The following is an 18443-nucleotide window of genomic DNA, read 5'->3' as shown; positions in this document are numbered from 1 at the left end:
GAGTTCTATACAGGCACGAATGATATGTGAACAGGCTGCAAATCAGGGCAAAAGTTCACTTCACCAGATGGATCCCAAAACAATAGACCCAGCCGGGCGGTGGTGGCGCACGCCTTTAATCCCAGCCCTTGGGAGGCAGAGGTAGGCGGATCTCTGTGAGTTCGAGACCAGCCTGGTCTACAAGAGCTAGTTCCAGGACAGGCTCCAAAGCCACAGAGAAACCCTGTCTCGAAAAACCAAAAAAAAAAAAAAAAAAAAAAAAATAGACCCATCCCCACGCACACCACAGTGATGCCACCAAGACCCAAGACAATGTGACCCCAGCCCCCAAACCTGACTCCATTCAGTGACCGGTCTGCTTCCTCATTCTCTGTTTAGGTTTCTTCTTTTCCTTTACGTCCCAGGAATGAGGCAGGACAGAAAGACTCATGGGATGGGAAGGAAAAGACACCTCCTCACTCCCAGAGTCTGGTTCAAGGTCGAGAGTCAAGAATTCCGGTACAATTCACATTCTGTGAAGACTACCAACCTAGAGACAACACTCCTTTCCTGGAGAGATATTTCAAATAAAAATGTTAAAATGGCAATGACCATGCTTAAGGCCTAAGCATGTACGGCCTTTCTTCCCATCTGCAAACAGGAAGCTTTCTGGGACTCTTACAAATAAGTCTAAACTGTTGCTGACAATGAAAACATGACAGCTTCCTCGGGCTTCTCTTGTGATTTAGGACCTTAGTTATCAGCTGTAAGCCTACCCAGGGCACATCGGGAACCACCCTGTGATCTCATGTAAGCTCCTTAGTAACCCTTTGAAATGTGACTCCAGAAATCACCAAAATAGCGCATATGGCTGTGGTTAAGACGTGTCATTCTCTCTGGAGAAGCCCACACCCATGTCTGAATAGATCCTATCCTTCCCCTGGGAGCCTCGCAGTGTAACCACCTCTATTAATCTCGCTAATAAATTCAAACTCTCCTTGGTACTGGCTCCTCCTGAAATTCTTTTCTGAAATAAAACAAACAAATAAAAAACCAAATCAAAAAACAAAACCAAACAAACCAGCTTTACCTAAGAGAAGTCTCAGAAAAAGCAAAACAAAAAAACCCTCTCCGACTGCTGCAGAGGGCAGCATAGAACTGTCTCCTGCCCCTGTCACACTGGAAGTGACAGGAAGTATTTTCCTCTCCTGTCTCTGGATCTTCCATCAAGGCCCCTCTGGAACTTCTCTTTATTGCACCCCTGCCTTCCCACTAAGATTTCTCACTTTTCCTGTGCCCCTGCAGGGAGCTCCTGAGAACAGAAATTGTGTTCTATCAGTCATCCATCCCTAGCTCCTATTCCTGGTCCCCTTTTGATAAATGGTGGCTAAATGAAGGAGCCATGATGACATCGAGTGGTACTCCAGCTCCTTAGGGCTCATTCAACCGCTGAAGGTAGGTTTGCCATCTTGAGCACCCAGTCACCTGTGCTCATGCAGGGCTTCTGCCTGGGGCTGGAGCAAATGGTCCCATCGGCACCCTCACACCCCCTTGCTCCCTGCCTGTCCCTCCTTGCCCCAGAGTTAGCTGGTTTGCTGACCTCATTGTGACTTGAGGCACTCACACATAGTGGGCCAGCTGCTCTCACCCAGTCATAGTGGGGCAGCAGGTGCTGAGCAGCTGAGGGCCTCTCCCCAATCCACTGCCAATCCTGTGACGTGACCCTGAGGAAGCCTCGAAACAGCCGGATCGAGGGTGAAACCAGAGTGTGCCCCCACATCCCAGACCACATTGTTTCTATTTTACTTGGAGTTGTGACCAAATACCTGATGATGGGTTAATTTTGGCTTGCAGCTTGAAGTTACAGTCTGGCAGCGTGGGGAAGACACACAAAAAGCTTTTGACTGGGGTGGTCGGAGCTCAAGGCTGCTCACACACACACACACACACACACACACACACGGGGAAGATCGGGATGCAGAGAACATGTCTGACCAGCTCGGAGGACACTCAGATCACATTAGACACACCTGCTTTCCAGGCACCATCACTTCCATGTGCCTCCCCTCTCCCCCCCTGTAGTCCTGCCTCCATACACAGCACAGTCCGGTGATAATTACCCTTTACTCCTCAGGGAAACTTCCTGATTCTTTAATTTTGTTGGTTTGGTTTCTGAGATAGGATTTTGCTGTGTATCTCTGGCTGTCCAGAACTCTTGTCGACCAGGTTGGCCTTGAACTCAAGAGAACCGCTTGTCTGCCTCCCAAGTGCTGAGACTAAATGTGTGCGCTACCACCGTCCGGCCTGTTTGGCTTGTTTTTTGTTTGTTGAGATAGGTTTTAAAAAACAATTATTCACATTTATTTAGCTATTTAGTGTGCCTCTGTGTGTGCCTGTGTGTTCAAAAACACAAATGCAGAGGTCAGAGGACAACTTGCAGAACTTGGTCCTCTCCATCCACCATGTAGGTCCTAGGGATCAAAACTCGGGTTATCAACTGTGTGGCAAGTGCTCTTACTGAGCCACCTTGCTAGGCCCAACAGTCTTACTACCTAGTCCGCTGACCTTGAACTTGTGGCAGTCCTGCTTCAACCTCCTAAACGCTAAGGTCACTTCTATATAGTTCTCTAAATGTAGCAACGAACACAAGGCCTTGCCTCTACACTACAGTGTCACCAATTTGCCATTTCTTGTGATTAAATATATATTGAGTAATTGTTAACCGCGGCATAGTTGATGTGCATGTGTACAAGACACTGACTTAGACCTGAACTTCCAGCTAGCAAGTATCTTTTCTTGGACAATTGTGGTAGTCCACGTCTATAATCCCAGACTGAGGCAAGAATTGGAAAGTCTGATGCCTGACTGGGCAAAACAAACAGACAAAGGAGGGAGGGAGGAATTGGTGGTGAATTCCTATAATCCAGTATTCAGGAGGATGAGGCAGAAGGATCACTCACTGCAAGTTCAAAGGCAGCCTGGTCTGCATTCTGAGTTCCAGGCAGCAAAGGTTACATATAGCAGGTTTCAAAAAACTGCCAAATAAAAGCAAAACAAAGGGATAGGGGTGTGGTGGAGGCACAAGCCTTAAATCCTAGTACTTGGGATGCTGAGGCAGTAGGACCACCACAAACACACACACACACAGAGAGAGAGAGAGAGAGAGAGAGAGAGAGAGAGAGAGAGAGAGAGAGAGAGAGAGAGAGAGAGAGTTAGGATATATCCTCAGCTATAGCCACTAATAACAACCCCTGTGCACATTTACTACTTTGCCTTTTAAAAGGTGGGCACTGCCCATCTTACAGCGCTCTTGTCCTCGAGGACCGACTGGTCTCTGCCCCCTCTCTGTCCCTTCTCTCTCCTCTTCCAATAAACTTCCCATGTGCGCCCTGCTGCACGGTGTGGCTTCTTCGTGGTGTTTTAAAATTACAACAGAAGGGGCGGAGGAGGGAGAAAGAAAGAAAGAAAAAAATCAAATCATACACCAAATTGACCGGAAGACCCTAAGGCCCAGAGTACACTATGACCTCACACCCATGCCCCCACCTCCACCGCCCCGCACGAGTCTCTGAAAGAACAAATGTAACAACAACAAAATTTTTAAAACCAAACAAACTATACACAAACTTTGTTTTGTGTGGAAAGTAGCAGTGCGATCAGGAATTCAAGGCCATTCTCTCCTACATTGCAAGTTTGAGACTATCCTGGGCTATTTGAACACCTGTCTCAAAAAGCCAAAAACAAAATAACACACACACAAATAGAGAGTATGCCCCCTGAAGTCTCGCCCTCTAATAACTCTAGGTTCAAACAAACTTATCTTCCAGAAGGAAGGAATAAAAGGCAAAACGCCAGAGAGGCCTCTGCCGCTCAGCCTTCTGGGAGACGTAGTTCCGGCCTCTATGGCGCAGGAATACTGAGGCGCTTTCCTGCTAAAGCGCATGTCCGGGAGGCGGGGAACAGCGCATGACTGAAGGGCGGGGCCGCTGCGGGGGCGGAGCATCACAGGTGCCCGAGTTCTCCGCTCTGCCGACGGAATGGCGGGCAGGGGTAAACTAATCGCGGTGATTGGGGACGAGGACACGGTGACGGGTTTCCTGCTGGGCGGCATAGGGGAGCTTAACAAGAACCGCCACCCTAATTTCCTGGTAGTGGAGAAGGATACTACCATCAATGAGATCGAAGATACTTTCAGGTACGGTAGCCTGTGAGGCCTAAATGAATGGGTCCTGCCTGTAAGCGCCAGAATTAGCGGCCTGTTTACCTGGGTGTCAAGCGGCGATAGGGATCGAGATGGTCCAGGAAGCCATCAGCCCCTCCGGAGCAGAGGCCTTCGCTGCCTAAGTTCCCTTTTGGGGCTCGGAGGGGCCCGGCGTACGGCGGGTTCACGAGCTCCCCGTCACATGATTGTGTGTCAGGTTAGGAGAGTCGGGCTTGATGTCCGCCCCTGCCATAATTGGACGCCGGGAGCCTCCAGTCGGTGGGGACCCGCAGGTTCAGCGCCTCTTCCGGGTCCCTGACGCTCACCTGTAGCGTATTCTCTGGACCTTACGTTTCGAGTCGTACCCTAAACAAACCACATCCAGTGTGAGTCTGGACAGTGGGCTCGTGTTTGTGTGTGTGTGTGTGTGTGTACGCGTACGCGCTTCATTTTTCTTAGAGGCTCACAATTGTCCTGTAAGGTAGTGGTTATTTCTGCTTACCGGTGAGAGAAAGGGCGGATAGGTTAAGGCACAGGTCCAAAGACACACCAGTCGTAAAAGGCTCAACCTAGGTCAACTCTTTCTCGTTTATTTGTTTAACTCAGGGTTTCTCTGTGTAGTCCTGGAACTTGCTCTGTAGACCAGGCAGGCCTTGAATGCAGAAATCCGCCTGTCTCTGCCTCCTGGGTTCTGGGATTAAAGGCGTGCACCACCACTGCCGGTCTCTTTATTTTTTTTAATTACTGAGTCTCTGTGTGTGATGTGTGACTGTGGATAGCACTTGTCACTGCACGCACATGGAGATCAGAAGCCAACTTTGTGAAGTCAGTTTTCTCTTGCCGCGGTCCGAGGCTAGAAGTCAAGCAGTCAGCAGGCACCTTTCTCCACTGAGCCGTCTTGATCGTCCCCTTTTGCGTTTCTTAGCTAGTGCCCACTCTGCGCTGCTCTCTGCAGTCTGCCTTGGGGTTTCCATTTGTCTTGAGCACATTGGGCAGAACATCTGGAAAGTATGGTCTTCCACAAAGACCTTGTGCTTCAAGCCCTCACTATGTACCCTGGGTCAAAGATCATAGTTCCAAAAGGTGGGTGCAGGCCTTCCTTTTAAGCCATGAAGTGTCCTGTTGACCAGAATCGAGGATGCCAACTCTCTATTCTTTCCCTCACTTCTTTTCCAGGGCTACTGTGCCAAATCGCTGGAACAAACTGCCCTCACCTGTTTTCCCTAAATAGCCCAGTCCAGGGATACTGGCTGAGACTAGTTTCCACTGCCCGGGGTGTGGCAGGCTCACACCTGGGAGACTGTGATGATCAGCTGATCTCTAAGCAATGTGGCAAAGTGACCTCCAATGTCATTGGAGGACAGATTTTACTTCTAAGAATTTCCCATGTTTCCAACAAGAAGGGATCCTAAAATGATCAAGTCAAATCTATTCCATGCTTAGCACAAAGTGGGTACAGTAAATTATTATTATTGTTTTGTTTCTCCAGGTAGTTTCTCTGTGTAGCCTTGACTGTCCTGGAACTCAATCTGCAGACCAGACTGGACTCAAACTCACAGAGATCTGCCTGCCTCTGCCTCTGAAGTGCTCGGATTAAAGGCGTGCTTCTACTGCCGGCTCTCTCTCTCTCTCTCTCTCTCTCTCTCTCTCTCTCTCTCTCTCTCTCTCTCTCTCTTTTTCAGTAAATTATTTTTAATGAGTAGATGTGTCTGTGGCGGGGAGGGGCATGATCACATGATAGGAAAACCATAATGACGGTTTCTGTCTGGAAATTGTGATTCCGTCATTGCTGAGTCTCCTCTTTCTGTCTTTAGCTTATGGCAAATGTCATCCTGGCCCATCCCCCTGCCGTAGACCTTGAGGCCTTTGGTGGTCTCCTCAGCCCCATATCTTAAAATTTCTACCTTCTCCACCTTCATCAATACTAGGAGTCTTATGTTTCTAGAATCTTCTTACGGTGATACAAAGGGCCTCATACCTACTTCCCTCTCCTCCCCTTTCCTACCCATAGGCAGCATATAGAACACACTGCTATGCACCCTGGTCAGTATGGTTCTGAGCTTCTGAGTGCAATTGCTTCATCCAAGGAAAGCTATGGTTGAGACCCTTGTGCCCCTTGGTCACTGCCATCTCTTCTTCCCCAACAGGCAGTTTCTAAACAGGGATGACATTGGCATCATTCTCATCAACCAGTACATCGCAGAGATGGTTCGGCATGCCCTTGATGCCCACCAGCGCTCCATCCCAGCCGTCCTGGAGATCCCATCCAAGGAGCATCCCTATGATGCAGCCAAAGACTCCATCCTGCGCAGGGCCAAGGGCATGTTCACGGCCGAAGACCTGCGCTAGGGCTCCTCAGCCGCCAGCCCCTCATTACCAGGCCTCTCCCAGTTTGCCATCCTCTATTTAAGTTTCCAGCCCCTCCCTTCCTCTTCGCTGAGTGGCTCCTAAGCTGTTGGGGTTCTGCTGTTCAGATCCAGGCTGGTTAGGGAGAGAAAGCCTAACCATCTTCTCTCCCCACCCTCTCCTCCCTGTGCTGTTACACAGTGTCATTGTTGATATTAAAAGAATATTCTCTCCAAATGGATGCTGGAATAGATACGTGAGGGGTGCAGTGTTGGGGTACATAAGATTGGCAAATAGGCAAAAGCTACCAAAGAACCAGGTGATGAAGAAGCATTGAGCAGGAGCCTAATTCAAGGACTCGTCACCTACATCATAGACCGACTTCAGGGATGGAGGACAAAGTTTGAGCCCAGTCCCTACCTTTGTGCCTTTACTCAGTTTTCATGGTGCCGGGCTTGCCCAAGCAATAAAAGCAATTGCATAGGATTGTCATTCTAGATCATTCTCACTCAGCCTGTGGTTCGAGACCCTTTGGTATGGAATGGCCCTTTCACAAGGGTTACCCAAGACCATCAGAAAACACAGATATTTATATTACAATTCACAACAGTAGGGGCAGGAGAGATGGCTCAGTGGTTAAGAGCACCGCCTGCCCTTCCAAAGGTCCTGAGTTCAATTCCCAGCAACCACAGGGTGGCTCACAACCATCTGTAATGAGATCTGGTGCCCTCTTCTGGCCTGCAGGCAGAGTACTGAGAATACTGTATACATAATAAATAAATCTAAAAAAAAATTCACAACAGTAGCAAAATTAGTTATGAAGTAGCAATGAAAATAATTTTATGGTTGGGGATCACCACAAAATGAGGAACTGTATTAAAGGGCCACAGCGTTAGAAAGGTTGAGAACGACTGTTCTAGCTAGAGCTTGGAGCCTTCAGGTTTGGGGATCAAGGTGTTTAGTTAGTGAGCCCTACCCCAGGCTATCTCAGAAAGGGTGACCCGGGACATCTGCTGAGGGCAATGGCAGGTAGAACTCTGGCCCTGTGTGAGGTGAGGCTCGGTTGCCAGGTGACTGTCCCAGGGCAGCCCCCCACTGTCTGCCCGCTGTGCTCACTCAGCAATAGCCACCCCGATAGTGCTTTTCCCCTTGCCACCATGTCGAGGCAGCTCAACATGGACACCCTGCGGCAAAACTTCTGGAAGGAGGAATACCTCAGAGAGATGAAGTTGCGCTGTGAATGGCACCGCAAGTATGGGGCTCTGGTGAAGGCCAAACAGAGGGCTAAGGCCGCAGCTCGCCTGCCCCTCAAACTGCCCACCCTGCTGCCTAAGGCCCCGGACTCACCACCACCTGTCTCCAAAGTAACCCCTTCTAAGGCCCCCAGCCCTGTCCCAGAGGCTCCTTCACAGTCAGAAATGTACCCAGTCCCACCTGACACCAAAGCCCTGCTCTATGAAGGCATCTCCCACGACTTGCAGGGACGCTACCAGTATCTCAACGCCCGAAAACTGGACCTGCCAGAGACACGTTACCTGTTCCCCATCACCACCAACTTCACATATGGCTGGCAGCTGGGTGAGCCCCAACTTCCCATGCATGAGTCACCTCACAGACATGGAACTTGTGCCTTATGTTGAAGAACTGGAATCCTAGGGGAAGGCCAGATTGTGTAAACAGGGCAAGGAGATAGATCTAAGGGACAAGCCCTGTGAAATGAAGGGATGGGGGGGGTAGGGGGGGCATGTGCTTCAGGTTGGATTGTTAGCAAAGATCGGTCTTGAGGCTTTTAAGGTAAATGATGGGGGTAGGGCTTTGGATTTTCTCCTCATTTGAGGGGAAGCTAGTGGGGGGTTTAAGCCGGGGATACTGGATTTGGGAAATTGAAGCATCTAGCAGATGAGCTAGGCATTTGTTTTGTGTGTTACCTTGGCAAGGGTAGGATTAGCAGAACTGAGATCAAGGATGTTTTGGACAAAACTCAGTGGAGCTCATTGATGGCTTCAGTGTGACAGGGACAGCCATCAATGGCAATGCACAGATTTCATTGTAGTCACCGATTAGAAGAGACAGGGCTGGAGATAGACCTGTGCTGGCCACCGTAGGCTCCCTACGTCACTGAGGCGGCTCTGTGGGGAAGCATGGCCTTGAGGAGTTAGCTCAGAGGGAGTCACCAGAGTGTATGGGGTATTTAAAGCAAAGAATGGAAGGTGGACCAGAAGGTAGGGATGGCATTGGTGGGAAGGCAACCCACCTGAGCCCGCAGCTCCGCCCCAGGCTGAAGGTAGGTCATCAGCCGGGACAGAGACAGGAGGAGAAGCTTGGTGGGAAAGCACTAAGGCCACGGGTGTCACTGCTTTGATGAGGGCCCTTGAATGTTTGTTTACTACCAGTTAGGAATTTCTAGGAAGTGTGTCCTGCTGCCTGAGTTGCAGAAATTTTGGATGGTTGGAGAGCAACACAATTCCCTCATATCCCCTCCCCCGTGCCTCACAAGTAAGGGGAGCAGCTTCCCAACAAATGCAAGAGGAAGCCCCAGAAGGGGATGGGGTAGAAGGAAGGTTCATGTCTCCATAGTCCGTCCTGTGACAATGACAATCATAGCCAGAGACGCACTGACCTAGTGGCCCTGGCGGACCATCTTAGAACTGGGTTACCATGGCAGACAGCCACACTGCCATCACTGCTGAGTTGTCCACCACCCAGACATATTTTCCTGTAGCCCTCACTCTTTGGAAGCCCTTTTTTTTTTTTTAATATTTATTTATTTATTATGTATACAATATTCTGTCTGTGTGTATGCCTCCAGGCCAGAAGAGGGCACCAGATCCCATTACAGATGGTTGTGAGCCACCATGTGGTTGCTGGGAATTGAACTCAGGACCTTTGGAAGAGCAGGCAATGCTCTTAACTTCTGAGCCATCTCTCCAGCCCTGGAAGCCCTTTTCATTTATTCGCACGGAGTAGAGCCATAGGCAGAGTCCTAAGGATATGTGGCAGGACTCCTGTACTCCAGAAACCCATTCGTAGAGTCTGATGTCTCTTCCCAGGCCCCCCAATAAAGCAGGAATTGGTCTCCTGCAAGATGTGCCGCATTGAGTCCTTCTTCCGTAAGAATGGAGCCTTTGCGCTACTGGACCCCCGGGACCTGGCCCTCTGACCTTGGGCCAGGCAGTGACAGAGGAGCAGAAAGAGGAAATAATAGGATTTTGGTCGAGCTGCATTGCTGTGTGTGTGTGTTTGTTCTCCCTGGCCTTGATGCTTCCATCGGAGCCTTTCTGAAACTGCTTCACACTTGGGGTTACCCTTTAGCTTTTCCTTTAGTTTATCTCACGGCGACCCAGCAAGGGCAGGAGCAGGCTGGGTGGTGTGCGCACTATTCTCCAGGACTAGGCTTCACAGTGCCAGGGAACAGTAGCTCCTGAAAGTGCTGGGTGTTCCTGGGAAGACAGTGACTTGTCAATCAGATGTTAGGGCAAAGTAGTGCCTGCCATTTCCTGCCTGCCCCTCACCTGGCCCCGAGTGCCCGCAGCCACTGAGTCCTTCCTCTGTGCACTTGTTCTAGACGCTCTCGCAAGGCATGTCTCCATCCTGCCGCATCCTCCTAGGTGGCAAGAACTCTGAGCGGGCTGGTGCAGCCAGCAGGGTACCATCCAGCGCCCGCCCCTCTCCCGCTGGACCCCTTCGGAAGCCGCTGGCTGCTGCCCTCCCCTCCAGGGGCAGAACCGTGGTGACCGTGACTGAGACACCTTTCCCCAGGTTTTTGCCTGTAGTGCCATCTGAGCCGCTCTGGGAGGGAGCCCCAGCGGGTGAACCCTGCGGTGATGGTTCCCAAGGATGCGGAGTCGTTCCAGGACCTGGGGAGGCGGCAATGAGCTGGGCTCGGTCTGCCTCGGCGACCCTCCCAACTCCTCCACCACCGGCAGGCCGGGCCCTGGGACGCACCCGCAGCCGCTGATGCTCGCGGTCCTTCCGCCGTCGCTCCCTGGCTGCGCCGTGCAACTCCAGCAGCCGCTGCAGAGCCTCCTGCTCAGTGTGGGCCGGTGCCTCCTCCGTGCTCCCGGGCTCGGGCCATGCAGCCTTTGAGGATTTGGGGTTCCTAGGGCCTCTCTGCTCCCAGATTGAGCCAGGAAGCCTCATCTGGGGCTCCTGTTCCCCAAAGGCCTGTATCCCACCTCCTGGGCCTTGGAGCAGCCGCTGGGCTGGAGGCACCAGGGCACAGGGAAGAGTCCACTCCCCATCTTGGGTCAGCTGGGTGCTACTACCCCGGGGTCCCGGTATCTGGGTTTCCACACACTGGGGGGTCGATTTTCCTGGGAACCTGCAGAAATCCCTGGAATGGCCCTGAGGGTCGCCCTCTTCCTGGCGCCATAATGTCGCTTTCCCCCGGACTTCTAAATTACTGTCTTCCCCAAACTGAGGGGTTTTGAATTCCTGGTCCTGCTGAGACTGCTTCCTTTCTCTTTGACTCTGAGGAGCCCCTTTGCCTAGTCCCGGAATTGACTCTCCTTTATACCCCGGCAGTGACTGCCCACGCTGACCCTGTGGTGTCCCCTTAGGATGGCCCTCTGCCAGCAGTGGCTGTGATTCTGCGCTCTCATAGCTCAGGCCAGTGTCAAGCCCCTTGGAGGGATCTTGAGATGCTGGCAAGCCCTGGGAAGCCAGGTCAGCCGGCTCTGGGGCTTCCTGACCCAGCTTTCCCTCCTGTGGGCTTCTGAGAGTCTGTCCACTGGAACTCTGAACGTTTGGCTCTGTTTGACTCTTTTCTTCCATCTTGTCTGGGTCCTAGGAAGAAAAAATATTCTGGGCTCAAAAAGTTTGTGCTCTTCCCCCAGTGCCTTGCATATCACACCAGTGCCACCGCCACTACCCACCCACTCTTGCGGGTCCCCGAATGTGCCACACCCATTTTATGTGTTGTAAAAGGTCTCAGCAATGGTCCCTCCTTCCTCTAGCTGTAGGAGGCAGCCCCACCTCACCCCAGCAACCTTCTCCCTGGCAGACTCCACCCCCTGCTGCCCCCTGAGAGGACCCTTGCCCATGACCCTTTGACCTTGAGCTCTGAGTTTCCTGGCTCCTTGAAGTTACTGCTGCCCGTGGGATGTAAGCAACCTATGGGAGGGGGGGAGGAAGTCAGACATTGACTAATGTCTACTGCTGTCCCTGCTCTGACACCCATTCCACCAGAATTAGAATGCAGATGGCTGGGGTGGGCCCTGTGCGTAGGCGAGGGAAGAGTCCCAGGAGTGGTGGTTCACAGTCCACACACCTTCATTCCCACCGCCTGCCACGCACGGCCTACCACGTGTTTCCTGTGTCCACAAATGGCCAACCCCAACTTCTGCCTCTTTTTAGCTCAAAGAGATCTGCACAGTTCCTCGTGTTCCAAGAACACTACAAGAAGGGCCCATTTGCTGAGGTCCTCCTAAGACCCGCTCTTTGTCCAGGTTTGCTGGCTCAGGCCCACAGGGGACCCACCACCACCACCACACACACGGTGTGCCATACTTTCCCTGCTCTGAAGGAAAATCTTACTCTTTGTTTCTGGCAATAAAATAAAAGGAAATTTACAATGAAATTTTAAACCAGAGCCTGGCTTAAAACTGCCAAGTCTTCATAATTAACAAAAGAAATCCAAAAAGAGGGATGTGCTGTCACTGCTTCTTGCAGCTGTGGGAAGGAGAGCCTCTCTGCAGCCACGAAACTGAGGGTCTGCTTTTCATCACTCCTAAACACAGCTCCTTTGCAAGAAGACTGTTAAACGTCTTTCTCTTGCAAGGAAAACAATATTCTCAGCAGTAACCACAGGGGTGTGTTTTCTATGGAAATACATGCGGCTTCAAAGGCTCTTTGAACTTACAAGATTCTTGACTTCAGAAAAATCATCGCCAAAAGTGGGGAAACAACCTCCTACTCTCTTCCTGCTGAGCCACCATCCCCAGGTAATATAGCGTAGGGAGCACCCCACCCCCAGGTAATATAGTGTAGGGAGCACCCCACCCCCAGGTAATATAGTGTAGGGAGCACCCCACCCCCAGGTAATATAGTGTAGGGAGCACCCCACCCCCAGGTAATATAGTGTAGGGAGCACCCCACCCCCAGGTAATATAGTGTAGGGAGCACCGCATCCCCAGGTAATATAGTGTAGGGAGCACCCCACCCCCAGGTAATATAGTGTAGGGAGCACCGCATCCCCAGGTAATATAGTGTAGGGAGCACCCCACCCCAGATAGTATAGTGTAGGGAGCACCCCACCCCCAGGTAATATAGTGTAGGGAGCATCCCATCCCCAGGTAATATAGTGTAGGGAGTACCCCACCCCCAGGTAATATAGTGTAGGGAGCACCCCACCCCCAGGTAATATAGTGTAGGGAGCACCCCATCCCCAGGTAATACAGTGTAGGGAGCACCCATCCCCAGGTAATATAGTGTAGGGAGTACCCCACCCCCAGGTAATATAGCGTAGGGAGCACCCCACCCCCAGGTAGTATAGCATAGGGAGAACCCCACCCCAGGTAATATAGTATAGGGAGCACCCCACCCCAGGTAATATAGCGTAGGGAGCACCCCACCCCAGGTAATATAGTGTAATTTGTATCCCTGTCTTTCCAAGAGGTAACATTCTTGTCACAACTCTGTCAATCAAAAAAAGAACCATTAGCACTCTTCCAAGTGGTATGACAATTGAATGCATATAGCTTTGAGAGATGCATTGCTTGACACATAATTAGAGAATCAATCATCACAGCAGCCTGGGGAGGGGAGGCCAGGGCACCAAATCCTATCTGTGTGCTTCATATCTTGTTCTCTCACAAGGGTGTGATCTCAAAGACTAGACCAAGTCTTCCCGTGTCTCCCGTATGGCACTGTGCTTGGCATAAGGGTAGCAAATGGATGGTCTAGGATTGCTGTTCTGTCCCTTTTTCAGCTGCTGCCGCTCCCTGCTTTGGCCCCACTGGACATGGTGCCCGAGATAGCTGGTGCCAAATCAAAAACTGGCAATAAAACCTGCTTCCCTCGGGCATGGTGGTGTACCCATAATCCTAGGATTTGTGAGGCCGAAGCAGGAGGATTGTGGACTGAAGATCAGCCTGGATTATACACCAAGTTCCAAGTTAAGATGACCCACGCAAAGCTGGGCAGTGGTGGTGCACACCCAGCACTTGGAAGGCAGATTGCTGAGTTCTAGGCCAGGTCCTGGTCTACAGAGTGAGTTCCAGGATAGTCAGAGCTACACAGGGAACCCTGTCTGGGTGTGGGGGAGAACAACAAAACAAAACAAAAAGGTGGCCTATATAGCAAGGCCCTGTCTCAAAAAAATAAAATAAAATAAAATAAATGAAAACCTAGTTGGCATTCCCAGCTAACTTGACACTCAGTGACAAGGTAAGCGATGAAGACCCGGGATGAGACTGTCCCTGCCTCCCAATCTAGTCTGGTTTACCAGCTCCAGGAGCGCCGGCTCCCTTGACTTCTGGACTGGTTCCTGTTGGTGTACCAAGTGCTGTCTCTGCAGGCATGATGGGGCCCTCCAGCCTTAGGTCAGCATCACTCCTGGCTTCACCCAGATCTGAGGCGGATGAAGGATCTGTGGCCTGCCTCCTGCAGGAGTTCAGCAGCTGCAGTGGGGAGCAGCCCGCCTGCTAGACACCCTCGTCCTTTCAGGCTGCTAAGTAAGTCAAGTCGGAATTCAGGGAGTCCCCTCCCCAACTCCTGCACCCAGTGGCTCCTGGGCGCTGCAGTGTCCTACCAGGGACTGAGCAAAGGTCTAGAAGGAATTGGAGGAAGGAGGAGGAAGGAGGATTGTCACAGGAAGTGGGTTCTCTGTCACTGTGAGGCAGTACCAAGCATGCAGAGTCCCTATGGAGCAAGACTCACCCCTTGAGGAGCTGATGGCTCTCACGCGGGGCTTCCTCAGCCTGGAGTGGAGGGTGTATCTTGGAACTCTGCAGAGATTAAGTGAGCCCACACTCACAGGCTGGCATTCCCTGAGTAGGAAGGAAGCTCCCAGCAGGCCCTCGTGTCTCCCGCCTCCTGGCATTCATGCCCTTTGTGATAGCTCTTCCTCAAGCCTGGCTGAATTCTTCCTGAGTGGTCACTACTAGCAAACCTTCTGTTCCCACAGAGGGTGCTTCAGCCCCAAGAAGCCACTAACCTGACCTCAGGGGCGCCATCCCTGTTCTCAGCTCTGTTTTGGGGCAGGTCACCTAGTCAAAGGATCAGCCCATGGCAAAGGTTGCTCAGCATCTCTGTCTCAGAGCCATGCTGGGCACCAGTACCTCTGCTCTCTTAGACCTGCCAGGTGATGTCTTTCCTTCTGGGCAGCCACATGGAAAGGCTTTGCGTATGGCCCACAGTTGATTTCACCGGCAGGTTGTTAACTGTGCAGTCTTCAAGTTAGGAGTATGTGGTATTTGTTGGGTATGGTAGGAACCCTTTTGTCCCAGTGAGTCCAGTGGTCCTCCCAATGGTCTTTGAAGAAAGATCTAGAAGGATCTATTATTACCCACATTTATAACTGAGCAACTGGAAGCTTAGAGTCCGCAGGAAACCACAAAGCAGAAATTTGAACCTAGGCCTGTAGATCACAAAGCCCATGCATTGCCCACTTCCCCTCACCCTCTAGACCGCCTGGGTGACACACGGTGCCACCTACTCACCACACTCGCCAGACGCTTAGGGGCCCAATTTGGTTTCCTGCCACAGGATTGGTTGCACTGGTTCCATGCATCCTGAGTCTGGTCTCTCTGGCCATAGACCCCAGCCCAGGGGGGCCAGAAGAGGCCCAGCCCAACCCCAGTCAGCAGCTCCAAGTCCCAGAGAAGCTGCATGAGGATGGGAAGCCAGAAAATGAGGGGAGCCACTCCGCCTTCTGCATCTGCTTCCCCCATATGTGCTGGCCTCTACCTTCTCCTGGGCCCGTAGGCTCTGCTCCATCTCCAGCAGCGTCATGGGCAGCTCCAGCCCTGGGGGACCATCCCAGCCCTCGTGTACCTGGAGTGGGGATCATGGGTGTCAGGTCCCTGTCTACTTGTCCCCTGGAAGCAGCCCTCAGCCTTCCGTACCTGCTCTGTTGCAGTTTGGAGCTGGCCTAGACCTGCAGGGTGCTGGAAGAGAAGTTGGTGAAGGGTCAAGGCTTGCTTGAGGCTACAGGGGAGTCTTGGACCCCCAGGGGTGGTTGCCTGTGCCATGGGGAAGACAACAGGACAAAAGTCCTCTTCCTCTTTCCTATCTGAATCTGCCACAAGGGCCTCAAGAGAGGTAGAGGACAAGGAACAAAAGCTTGGATCTCAATAATGCAGGGCCCTGACACCTGAGCCTCCTAGGGACACTAGGCTCGCTCTCGGGTAGGTTTCCTGGACCAGAGGTGGAGTACAGAGCATACCTCAGCACACGTACCTATTTCCAACCCTAGTGATATTTACGGATGCATTGTTCTGGTTTTCTGTATGCTGCTGTGGTAAAATGGTCCAACAAGAAGCAACTTAGTGGGGCTGCAGAGATGACTTAGCAGCTAGGAGCACTTTGCAGAAGACCCAGGTCAGGTTCCCAGCATCCACTTGGCAGCTCACAACCATCTGTCAAACCAGTTCCCAAGGATCCTCCACCCTCTTCTGGTCTCGGTAGTCACCGGGCATACGTGCCATGCCCTTATAAGCACGAGGCAAACACAGACACATAAAAGAAAAATAAATGCATCTTTAAAAAAACAATTTAGGGGAGAGCGGTTACAGCCCATCACTGTGGGGGAGTCACAGTAACAGGAGATAGGTGGTCACATCACATCTGTAGCCAAGAGCAGAGAAAAGAAAGACACACGCTTAGCACTCAGCTAGCTTTCTCTACCTGCATACAGTCCAGGGCCCCCAACCAGGGAACAGTGCCCCACAACATGCCCGGAGGACAGCCTGATCAAGACAATCCTTCATTACCATGTCCTTCCCAGGTGCTTGTTGGTTGTGCTGAGGATTAGAATTAACCATTGCATGAATACATCCATACTTACAAGAATTTCCCACCTGTGTGATCTGGTCCCCAGGTAAGTACGCTATGTATGGATCATGGTGACAGCAGCAGCTCCTGGCAGTCTAACATGTCAGGACCCACACGCCTCTGCATGTGATTCTCTCACACATGCTATGATCATCCTAATCACACATCACGAGACTGGCAATGCTTCCCTCACTTGGAGGGACATGACAGACGCACTCTGGGAAAGCATGATTCAGGGACAATCAGTAGGAGGTGAGCGTGAGCAGAGGAGTCAGCCCAGCAAGAGCACAGCCTCTGCCTACCCGCTAAACATTCTTCCGAATCATCCCACCCATGCCTCTTCCTTGCAAGACACATGCAATTGCTGTCCTCATGTGACATAGGCAAACTATTGGAAGGAGAAGGACCAAACGCAGACAAAGGTCTACTCTACAGTTGGGATGTCAACTATTCCCGGGAAGACCTATGTGTCAAAGGCTTGGTCCCCAGGCTGGCACTACTGGGTGATGCTGTGGTCTTTTAAGGGATGAAGCATTGTAGAAAATCCTTAGGTAATTGGCAGTTGAAGCCTATTTTGGGGCCCCTGCCCTGTCTTGTCTCTCTTTGTTTCCTGGCTCATGATGTGAGAAGTTAACTCCAATGAATAATCCCTGCTGTTACCACCTGCTCCCCTCACCAGAGGCCTAAAGCAACAGGGCTAGCTAATCTTGGATGGGAGCCTCCAGAATTGTGAGACAAAACAAGCCTTTTCACTTATAAATTAAACGTGTTGGGCATTTCATTGCGGTAATGAAAAACGGAACTTGACAGCCTGTGTTGTCTGAGCAGTGGGGCTTTCTTGCAGCCTTGCCATCCCTGCTAGAGCAAACTTTTCTTTCTGGCCCCCGAATGGAAATGGGCTGCGCTGGGGGGGGGGGGTGGGCTCTAATTCAACTTAGCACACTGTTGCCTAAGAAAATAACAAAGATCGCCGGGCGGTGGTGGCGCACGCCTTTAATCCCAGCACTTGGGAGGCAGAGACATGTGGATCTCTGTGAGTTCGAGACCAGCCTGGTCTACAGAGCTAGTTCCAGGACAGGCTCCAAAGCCACAGAGAAACCCTGTCTCGAAAAACCAAAAAAAAAAAAAAAAAAAAAGAAGAAGAAGAAAATAACAAAGATCTTGAGCCCTCACTTTCAGAGCTCATATATGGCAAAGAGGACTCAAATTCTGGATTATTTCTATTTTAAAACCCACGTTCCCTCCCCTACAGTGACGTCTTGGCAAGCTGTTTGTACTGACTCCATGCCCACCTGATGCTGTGACTGCGAACACACACATGACATGCATGTACGTGACATATTTCTAAGGGTACTCATAGATGCACATGAAGCTGTGTATACTTGTATTATCTCTCTTCCTAGATGATGAGCCTCACGTCACCAGTTCTTAATGTGACCAAGAAGATGAAGCACCTAGTACTGCCAAACCCAGAAGAAATAGGAAGACTTGGTTTGTGCCTCTTCTCAGAGGCTCTGCAGCCCCTGCAAGGCCCCACACGGATCCACAGAGGGTCTCACATAAGAGTCACAGGCAGTGGTGGCACACGCCTTTTGATCCCAGCACTCAGAAGGCAGAGGCAGACAAATCTCTGAGTTTCAAGACCAGCCTGGTCTACAGAATGAGTTCCAGGCCAGCCAGGGCTACACAGAGAAATCCTGTCTCAAAACAACAACAACAACAAAACAAAAGCAATCAGTCATGCCTACCACACAGACTAGGCACAGGGCAGGGACCAAGGCACTTGGGTCATTCTTTCCATTTCAAAGTTTCCCAGACAGCACCAGGAAGTCACGAGTGCCATGAAGAAATAAATACACACACAAGGAAGTCATGGGCAAGTGCAGAGTTTATTCTTGTGTTTTGGCACTATAGATGTCTGGAG

The 18443-nt window shown here is 51.2% G+C and overlaps 2 protein-coding genes across 2 annotated transcripts; both read left to right on the top strand.

The window, feature by feature from the left end:
* The first annotated feature begins 3955 nt into the window (after positions 1–3955).
* On the top strand, positions 3956–6767 carry Atp6v1f (ATPase H+ transporting V1 subunit F). The gene is made up of 2 exons (XM_057781810.1): positions 3956–4174; positions 6328–6767. The coding sequence occupies exons 1-2, from the start codon at positions 4017–4019 to the stop codon at positions 6527–6529; spliced, it is 360 nt and encodes a 119-aa protein (XP_057637793.1). The 5' UTR covers positions 3956–4016; the 3' UTR covers positions 6530–6767.
* Positions 6768–7683: 916 nt separating this feature from the next.
* On the top strand, positions 7684–9686 carry Spmip1 (sperm microtubule inner protein 1). Its single transcript, XM_057791261.1, has 2 exons — positions 7684–8104; positions 9577–9686. The coding sequence occupies exons 1-2, from the start codon at positions 7684–7686 to the stop codon at positions 9684–9686; spliced, it is 531 nt and encodes a 176-aa protein (XP_057647244.1).
* Positions 9687–18443: the final 8757 nt, after the last annotated feature.

The sequence above is a fragment of the Chionomys nivalis genome, chromosome 1 (genome assembly GCF_950005125.1).
Source record: "Chionomys nivalis chromosome 1, mChiNiv1.1, whole genome shotgun sequence".
Classification (NCBI taxonomy): domain Eukaryota; kingdom Metazoa; phylum Chordata; class Mammalia; order Rodentia; family Cricetidae; genus Chionomys; species Chionomys nivalis.
This window is presented reverse-complemented; position numbering and strand designations above follow the sequence as displayed.

Bases quoted from the DNA above. Each gene is read 5' to 3' on its own strand.
- Atp6v1f (XM_057781810.1), top strand. From the start codon at position 4,017: ATGGCGGGCAGGGGTAAACTAATCGCGGTGATTGGGGACGAGGACACG. The intron at 4,175-6,327 runs GTACGGTAGCCT...CTTCCCCAACAG, and splicing joins GAGATCGAAGATACTTTCAG to GCAGTTTCTAAACAGGGATG.
- Spmip1 (XM_057791261.1), top strand. From the start codon at position 7,684: ATGTCGAGGCAGCTCAACATGGACACCCTGCGGCAAAACTTCTGGAAG. The intron at 8,105-9,576 runs GTGAGCCCCAAC...GTCTCTTCCCAG, and splicing joins CACATATGGCTGGCAGCTGG to GCCCCCCAATAAAGCAGGAA.